A 9415-nucleotide genomic window follows, 5' to 3' on the forward strand; every position below is an offset into this window, starting at 1 on the left:
TGTTCACAACTTTACAGGCTGTGGTTCAATCCCTTTTTAACCTCTGCTTTTCCACACATCAGGGCTCTAATCTTCCTAATGACTGCCTCTCTCCTCCTTGATCACTGGAGGGTGTTCTGTGTTTCCACACCTCCATCTCGACTCCAGCATTACCCTCTCTGTACCCCTGACATGGGATCCTCCAGGAAGGATGGGGCTTTCTACCAACTCCAGGCTGGCCAAGGAACTCTGGAAATGTGCTGGGTTAGTGTGGTCCCATGCACAAACTGGTCCAGAGTTCATGGCATGTCCTATGATATTCAAGTGGAATGGTGCAATTTTGACTCCGTGGGAACAGTGCCTGGTATTTCCCATGTTTTATCTAGAGATTTCCATGCATGCATTCACTCAGCACACTGCAGTATGCCAGGCCTTGAGGTGGGCAAGAGGATCAGTAGTGAGACAGACCTAGTGTGGTCCTTGTTTTTGAGGACCTGAGGGTCAGGAAAAGGACTGACATTTAACGTGATGACAGGCGGAAAGGACCTCAGCCATAGAGGACGAACAAGGTCTGTTGAAAGGAAAGGTACCTATGATCTGGGCTGTGTTGGGGAGGGAAAAGAGAGGCTTTTAAGTCTAAGACTACTTTGCTACCCCTCCATTTTGGACAGAGGACACCTGGCTGGATACCTCAGAACACACCCTCCGCACAGCACTACCCTTTAGTCTTCTGCCCTTCTGTTCTCTTCACAGGCCTCACCGGGGTGCTACTGCTCCTGGCCCTGGCCATCATGTACGTCTTCGCCTCCCACCACTTCCGGCGCCGCAGCTTCCGAGGCTTCTGGCTGACCCATCACCTCTACATTTCTCTCTACGTCCTGGTGAGGGTTTTTGGCTATGATCCATGCCTCTGGGGGTATGGGCAAGACATTCCTAGGGAGGCAGTGAGGGCTGGGACTCCCCCCCCCCCATCCTCTTAGTTATTTCAAGCATTCGTTTCTCCACATCCCTTTACAAAGATGAAAATTATAGTGTGGGGCTCTCCAGTAGGTTGACCCCATTATGCAGCTCTTGGAAGGTCCCTCCCTGCCGTGGGTTTCTTCAGTAGCAGGCCTGCCAGGCTCATCCACATTCCTCACAGACTTCCCCACACCACTTCTTTCCAGTTCTTCCGCACCTTTGGGTGGCTGTTTTCTTGGTTTGAGGGTGGGCTTCTTGCACCTTAAGGAAGATTTGCCTTTTGGAGAAACTTTAAAGGGTTCTATTTTTGTTCTGATCACATCTGAGACCCACACGCCATCCAGCCACACATCACCTGTAAAGTTAGTAAGGTCAGTCAAAGCACCAGCCACACTTCTGGTAAGATCGACCTTACGACTCCACCTTGTTGTATTTTAGATGGAGCCACTGGTTCAAGAGGGCACTGAGATGGATTACTGGAGAATAAGGAATTTATTCAACGTGTTATTAATTAACACCATGGGCAGACAGAGGTGCAGATGGCCTGGGTTCCAAGGAGAGCTCAGGCCCCAGCACCAGAGACATTAAGGCCAGGTCTTTGAAGACAGTCAGAGCCTAGGTGGCAGAGGAAGGGATCTTATACCTTTTGAGGATGGGGGGGGGGGGAGGTTCACAGCAAGAGCCTGCAGCCAGGAGGAGGCAGGGGAGCAAGTGGAGAATAGAATGTGGCATCCCTTTGGTGCAGACTCACTTCCCCAGGAGATGTCACGACACTGGCCAGCCAGCTAACTCAGGACTCAGAGCCAGTGCCTGACAAGTGTATGTGAGTGTGGGCCAGAACAGAGGCTGGGCTGGGTTATAACACTATCATTCTTTTATTTTTAATATTTATTTATTAATTATTATTACAATGTATTTATTATTTATACAGTATTCTGCCCGCATGTGTGCCTGTCCCCCAGATCTCATTACAGATGGTCATGAGCCACCATGTGGTTGCTGGGAATTGAACTCGGGACCTTTGGAAGGGCAAACAGTGCTCTTAACCTCTGAGCCATCTCTCCAGCCCCAACACTACCATTCTTATACACCTACACTGCTTCCTTCTCAACCCCGGCTTCATGTCTTCTCTCCTTCCCATTCCCTCTCTTCTACTGGTCCCTTCACCCCTCCCCCTCCTCCACTGTGCTGTCGTCAGCTGATTCACCTGAACTCCTGAGCCGACTCTGACCTGGGTACCCTAAGATGACTGAGACGTTAAACCAGGTCCCAAGGCCCTCACTTTTCCCATCAATTGATTGATGGAGGAGCCCAAAGCCCCTATGACTAGCATGTTTATCTCTAGCAGAACAGTACACAGGAGTCTCCTTTGTTCTGAAATGAAGAACAGTACCACTGTTTGGGTGTGGCTAAATCCTGTCCTCTCAGATGCAGCTCTCTCCCCGGTGGGAGGACATCTTGCCTGTGGCTCAGCATTTCCAGATTCTGAAACATCTACTTTGGCTTAGGATATTTCCTAGAACTGCTGATGCTTGTTTCCAAAGAAATCTCCCCCTCCTTTGGGAGCCGTGGTTAACTAATTTCCTCCCTCCCCACTTACCTACCCAAGGATGGGTGGAGCCCTGGCCTGCTGCCTACTTGCTTGTGCTATGAAATGGTTCTTGTTTGTGGTGTAAAACTAGTGGGAAGACCCAGTAGAGTGGTTAGCTCGATTCGCTAAGTCCAAGACTGCTTTCTGATTGATTTACTGTTGCCTGTAGACATCACTGTGTTGCTGGGCAGTCCTAGGCTGGCAGATTGACAGTACCCAGGTAGTGAATTCAGGGATAGAGCAATCTCTCTCTTATCACTGGGGTGGAGGGAGGCACTTGCCTCTGGGCAGAAAGGAAAGTTATATGTAAAGGACTCCAGTATAGAGCCTCGCCCGGCTCCCCTCCCCCCCAAGAAAAAATGTCTAAGTTGACAACTCAGAACTGAACTGCACTGTCACCTGTAGGGAGAGATTAAGAAATGTGGGACCCTCGTCCAGGGAGGGAATTCCTGAAACAGAGACCTGAATTCAACTAACCAGACAGCAACAAAGAGTCTCTTCTGCCTTAGCTCTGCGCCAAGTTCAACAGAGGTGGCCTCTCTGAACCTCGCCCGTAGAAATAAGGATGGGCTGCAGAGACCGATGCCATATGCACACCAAACAGAAGGACTTGCTAAGCAGAATGCCCTAACAGGAAGCCATGGAAAACTGTGGGAAAGCCATAGGAAACCGTGGAGAGGAGTTTTACTTCCACTGAACTGGTTAGGGCCAGCTTTGAGAGTAAATGGGACTCTGGCTACAGCTTTAGAAAGAGATTGCTCAACAGTGACAAGGTTGAGTGGCAACTGAAGAGCAATCCTGGTAGCAGGATCTAGGTAGAAGGACATGCACACAGATGTAGGGGTGGGAATAGTGCTAGGCTATTCGGGGGCAGAGGCGACATGCCTGGGTAGCAGCAGAACATGCTGGCGATGTGTGGGGGTGGCCGATGAGGCGGGATGGTTGCGGCTTATCAGAGAGGCTGCACTACATGGTGGGGCACAGAAAGAAAAGAGCAGTGAGTGAGTGAGGAAACTAGGCTTGGACCACACCCGTGATTGGGGGGTGGCAGATGGAATGGGGCCAGCGCAGGAGCTGGGAAATGAGTGGCCGGGGTGGCTGAGGCAGAACAGGCAGAACACTGTTGCTTAAGTGGCAGTGAGACAGGGAGGTAAAGAGGGGGGTCACTAAATGTCACAGGCTGTGGAGTGGGAGCAGGCATGTCCTTAAAGAAGACCTTGCAGTGGGGTCAGGGAACACCTACCTGTAGTCCCAACTACCTGGGAGACAGAAGGAGGAGGACTGCCAGTTCAGGGTTGGCCTGGTCTACAGAGTGAATTCAAGGCTAGTATAGACAAATCATTAAGACTACCTCAAAAGAAAAGGAAGAAGAGAGCTGGGATACAGCTCTGTGGTAAAAAACAAAAAACAATTAGCACGTGTGAGGCTCTTAGGCTTAATCCTTAGAGAACAAAAGAAAAGAAAGAAAGGGAGGAAGAGAGTCCTGGGTGGGGCGGTGATAGTCTGTCAGGTCATTTCTGAAAAAAAGCTGGGCTAGTTAGGTATTCTTAGCCACTAAAAGGTGAAATAAACAGGACAGCCCCTTCCCCGACCATTACTGAGTGCCAAAGGTGCAGCCAGAAGGCACCACAAAGATCCAAAACAATGCTAGGACAGTCGCTACCTCCTCAGACCATTCAGGGAAACAGTATGCACGTACGTGAGCAAAAACTGGTTATAGGTGATGGCAGATTACCAGGGAGCTATGACGTGGCAGACAGAAGACTGAGGAGGTGCTAGCTCTGCTGAGACTTGGGGGACAGGGGAAGCCATGGAGAGAGCTAGGGGTAGGACAGCTCAGGCTTCCCCTTATCCCTCCCCGTAAGTGCAAAGATTCTGCACCCCAAAGGACTTGGACTTGAGGTACAAGGAGGAAGAACCAGCTGTCAGGGTTCTAGAGGTCAGAGTGCTGCAAGGCCTGAGAGTACATTGGGAAGTTCACTAAAGCATTTTAGACAGAGGACATGAAACAAACAAACAAAGAAACAAAAGCTTTAAAAAGTCATGTTGGCAGATGTGTTGATGTAGGCTTGTAAATCCTGTACTCAGAAGGCTGAGGCAGGAAGCTCGACCCAAGCTCAAGGCCTCGGGCTACATCTGAGATTCATTCTCCCCTCCCTGCCCCCCTCATCACACTGGGTATCTTACGGAGTCCAGGTAGGGTTCAACTTGGCTATGTCTGGGATAGTAATATTCCTTTGGGGGATGGAGGCAGGAGCGGTGGTGTTAGAACCTAGAAGGAACTGATCTACGGTGAGGCGGGGAATGGACACCCCAGTGGAGAAGGTCATGGGGTCTAAGGGTCAAAGCTGGCCCCGCAGTCTGTTGTACATGGCATTGAGTCTGAGTTGTACTCTTTGCTCTGTGCAGCTCATCATCCATGGCAGCTTTGCTCTGATCCAGATGCCCCGATTCCACATCTTCTTCCTGGTCCCAGCCATTATCTATGTGGGGGACAAGCTGGTGAGCCTGAGCCGGAAGAAGGTGGAGATCAGCGTGGTGAAGGCTGAGCTGCTGCCTTCAGGTACAAGCCTGGAGGTTTGTGAGGGGACCAGCTTGGTTACTAAGGCAACTGATGGTGCAAACAGTGCCTGGACCACTCAGGTCTACTGGCCTGGCCCATTAGAGATAGAAGGGACCTGGGGTTATTGGGAGGAATAATATTTGGAAGCAATCATCTTTGCTAGAAGATAGGGCCCTGCTTAAGACAGAGAGTGTAGGAGCCTAGGCCAGGCTTCTCCTTGCCCTGGGCATCTCCAGTTCCTTCTCAAGGCATGGTTCTAATAGAAGAATGTCTGCCTTGTCATCAGAGCTGAGACTGTAGTTGGAGGAAGCCATACTGTTGCAGGGTTCAAGGCAACGGTCTCTTGCATCATCCCTTCTCAGGAGTGACCCACCTGCGGTTCCAGAGGCCCCAGGGCTTTGAATACAAATCAGGGCAGTGGGTGCGCATTGCATGCCTGGCGCTGGGAACCACCGAATACCACCCTTTCACACTGACCTCTGCACCCCATGAGGACACACTCAGCCTGCACATCCGGGCAGCAGGACCCTGGACCACCCGCCTCAGGGAGATCTACTCACCCCCAACGGGTGACACCTGTGCCAGATACCCAAAGGTGCCCAGACTTTAGGCCACATTATCTGTACACTCCTATACCCATGCCCACCCCCACCGCCGCGGCATCACCAGGCTCCCCAGGATACTGCTCCCTCCTTCAATTCAGAGAATGGTTGTCCTAGAAAACATCTCAGACCCAATTCCACCATGTACTTTTCCTGATGTCAGGTAGCTCCCCCTCCCAGCCTACTGATTCCATTTCTGGCTTCAGAATGATGGCCACACTGAATTTAAAACCACTGCCCTCCCTACAGCTGTACCTCGACGGGCCATTTGGAGAGGGCCACCAGGAGTGGCATAAGTTTGAGGTGTCAGTGTTAGTGGGAGCTGGAATCGGGGTCACCCCCTTTGCCTCCATCCTCAAAGACCTGGTTTTCAAGTCATCAGTCAGCTGCCAAGTGTTCTGTAAGAAGGTGAGTGCCAGCCCATGGTTCCCTAACATGCTACCTGTGTCCCCTGCCTCTCTGCTCTCGTCTCTTAACATCTGAGCAAGGGCAAGCTGGTGTGAAACCTGGAGAGGGGTGGTGTGTTGGAAAGATGCCACGGAATCCTGACAGGCAGAATTGGAAAACTGACGTCTGTAGGCCCCTGCCCAGTTTCCAAGAGCTCCTTCACTCAGCCATCAGGTGCTCCACATGGGATTGCTTGTGGGAGTCTCACCAGGAAGGGCTGAAGGGAGGCAAAACCAAGCAAGCAACCAACGAAACTGCATTCCCGTATCCAGAAGAGGCCAGCCCTTGGAGCACTGGCTGGGAGAGGGAAGGGCACCTTTTGGGTGGGGCACAAGTAAAACTGGCTCAGGCCTCACGAGGTGGGACTTGCAGGTGGGTTGGCCAGAGCAGCACAGCCAAGCCTTCAGGCCCCCTCCACACAGGCCCCTTGTCTGTAGTTTGGACCCAATGGCAGGCCCCTGCTTGTCTCTCTGGGCCTGGCAGGTGAATCAGGTGTGCTGGAATGTGGCGGGCAGAGGCCTAGCCCACATGCCGTCAGCACTCAGAGGGTGACAGCTCCTTTCCTGCCCTTGTCCTGTGCCAACTCTTCTCTGTCCTGTCACCCATAGCACCTGGCTTTTCCTTTTGAAAGCTGAAGTTGGCTCCCCACCCCGGGGGTGGGAGTTTGGCGATGGGCTCCCTTTACCACACTTCAGGCAGCTAGGGATGGCTAAGGTGGCTGCTCTATGAAATGCCCTTCAGCTATGCTCGGAGGTGGCCAGCCTCTTGCCCCTAGCAGCACCCACAAAGGAAGTGCTGCGATCAGCTTGGCCGGAGGAAGCTGACTCGGATCCAACAGACCTTCATCTCAGTTGTGGAAGGCTCTCTGGTGTGGCACCAGGCTGCCTTTCACTCCTTCCTCTCTCTTTGTCCATGGTACTCCATCTCTGGCTTCAGAACCCCACTCTGCTTCCCATACACCCTATTTCCCACGTGGTCCGGGGACAGGCACAGACTGGCTAAGTCAGAATTCTGTGTTGAGATCCCAGCCATGCAGGGAAGCCAAGCTGAACTGGCCCTGAGCCCCGGTGTGTCCTCAGATCTACTTCATCTGGGTGACGAGGACTCAGCGGCAGTTCGAGTGGCTGGCTGACATCATCCGGGAGGTGGAGGAGAATGACCGCCAGGACCTGGTGTCTGTGCACATCTATATCACCCAGCTGGCTGAGAAGTTTGACCTCAGGACCACCATGCTGGTAGGCCAGGGCCAGCCAGCCAGGGCAGGTGGGCCACTGTCAGGGTCCTAGCAACGACCTCCCTCGCCCGTTTCACTCCCCCAGTACATCTGTGAGCGGCACTTCCAGAAGGTGTTGAACCGGAGTTTGTTCACGGGCCTGCGCTCTGTCACCCACTTTGGTCGCCCTCCCTTTGAGCCCTTTTTCAACTCTCTGCAGGAGGTCCACCCCCAAGTAAGTCTACTCCACATCTCAGCTCTCTTCTCTTTTTATCACCCTGGGGTCTGAGCAGAGCCCTCAAACCTGCTCTATTGGGGAGAAATTCGTTCATTGCTGAGATTCTTCCATCCCTTTGGGGGGTTCAGTAGGTTACAGACTGAAAAGGTGGATGGAGGGTTACCCCTAAGGTGGTTAAAGAAGGATGAAGGGAACAGAGATTTGCCAACTCTGTAGCCTGAACTCATGCACTAAGTGGAAGAGCTCATGACACAAATACTCCTTATTATCCCCTCAGGGCTATGCTTACCCTCAATACTGAGCCAGCCCTTTCCCTGGATATGGAACATATCTCATATACGCATGGGCGGTCTGTCAACTTGAACACCAATCAGGTTGGCCCTCCTACAGTAGTAACCTAGCACTTACAAAACTGAGCTGGATTTAAGAGTGAGATAACCCTCACCATGCACGGTACAAAAATAAACCTTCAGCCGGGCGTGGTGGCGCACGCCTTTAATCCCAGCACTCAGGAGGCAGAGGCAGGTGGGTCGCTGTGAGTTCGAGGCCAGGCTGGTCTACAAAGTGAGTCCAGGGCAGTCAAGGCTACACAGAGAGACCCTGTCTTGAAAAAAGGAAAAAAACAAAACAAACAAACAAATAAAAAACACCTTCAGTGGGTGCACCGGGCCAAAGAGTTAGCCTGCACCACAAACACGAACCTTACTCTTCTTTCCAATACTGACTCAGCGCTGCCAGTAAATACGTTTGCTTTTGGCTCTTCCTCCTGCAACAGGTCCGAAAGATTGGCGTCTTCAGCTGCGGTCCCCCCGGCATGACCAAGAATGTGGAGAAGGCCTGTCAGCTCATCAACAGGCAGGACAGGACTCATTTCTCTCACCATTACGAGAACTTCTAGGCCTCCTTCCTGGCAACTCTACCCACTACTGCCTGGCAGAGCAGGGCCTTCGCCTGCACCTGAACTCAGTACTCCTCGCTTCTGGCTGCCTCAGCCTTGGCCCCCTTCCCACCTGCCAGCGTGGTCCAGGTAGCCGTGCTCAGCATCATGTGTGGCCTCAGCGATCTCTACGGCCAGAATGTGTCTGAGCTTGGAGAAGGGACACTGTGTAAGAGCTTAAGGCTCAAAAGTAGGGGAGCTTTCCGGTTTGGACAAAGTGGGAATTCTTTTAAGGGAACAACAAAACAACTCAGTAGACAGGCGGTCGTTTGCGTAGGTAACTGAAGTCTAAAGATGAAGTGGTGGCAACGGTGCTGGCATCTTTGAGCTCCCTTCACTCTGCAACCTTCCTCTTTTCTGGGTTCCCCACTTTCAAAATGGCTGGGAGATGTCTTAAGAGTAGGCAGGGGCGACTTACAGAACGCCCCAGGACCAGCCTAACCAGACAACTGCTCTCTTTTAAAATGTAGTCAGACCCTTCTGTGCTCACTAGTCCCTCAGCCCTATTTTCCCCACCTCCAGTAGTCTCTTTTGCAAATAAACTTTATTTCCATCTTTGGGGTTCTTTTTTTTTTCTGCCTCAAGACAGGATGAGGCTAAGAAAATCACCCACCCAGTGGGCTAGATATCTTGCCAGTATAGCAAAGGCTGAGGAAGGCCCCTTCCTACCTCCCCACTCTGGCCAATGTTAGGCCTCTGATAACATCAGGAAGACTCTAGGGAGCTGCTGTCCGCCTGGCTTCCTCCAGGGTATCAGCTATTCTAGTGCTGCCCTGAGACGCGGTCTTCCAGGCAGCAAGAGGAGATAGCCAACTCCCTTAGCACCTGGGCCTGTTTCCCTATCTGCAGACCGGTGGGTTGCTCTTCCTGTCAAAGAATTTCTGA

At 52.1% G+C, this 9415-nt stretch overlaps 1 protein-coding gene across 1 annotated transcript in view; it reads left to right on the top strand.

Annotated features, from left to right (window-relative positions):
* The window catches only part of Duox1 (dual oxidase 1), a 34267-nt gene extending 25190 nt beyond the window's left edge, over positions 1-9077 (top strand). Inside the window, exons 27-33 of the mRNA XM_051144519.1 lie at positions 733-860; positions 4940-5093; positions 5456-5688; positions 5945-6103; positions 7222-7377; positions 7462-7590; positions 8369-9077. Of these exons, the coding sequence (XP_051000476.1) occupies positions 733-860; positions 4940-5093; positions 5456-5688; positions 5945-6103; positions 7222-7377; positions 7462-7590; positions 8369-8491 (1082 nt within the window). The 3' untranslated portion in view covers positions 8492-9077. The remainder of the gene's footprint in view (positions 1-732; positions 861-4939; positions 5094-5455; positions 5689-5944; positions 6104-7221; positions 7378-7461; positions 7591-8368) is intronic.
* The last annotated feature ends 338 nt before the right edge of the window (positions 9078-9415 follow it).

This window comes from Acomys russatus, chromosome 4 (assembly GCF_903995435.1).
Source record: "Acomys russatus chromosome 4, mAcoRus1.1, whole genome shotgun sequence".
NCBI classification, from domain to species: domain Eukaryota; kingdom Metazoa; phylum Chordata; class Mammalia; order Rodentia; family Muridae; genus Acomys; species Acomys russatus.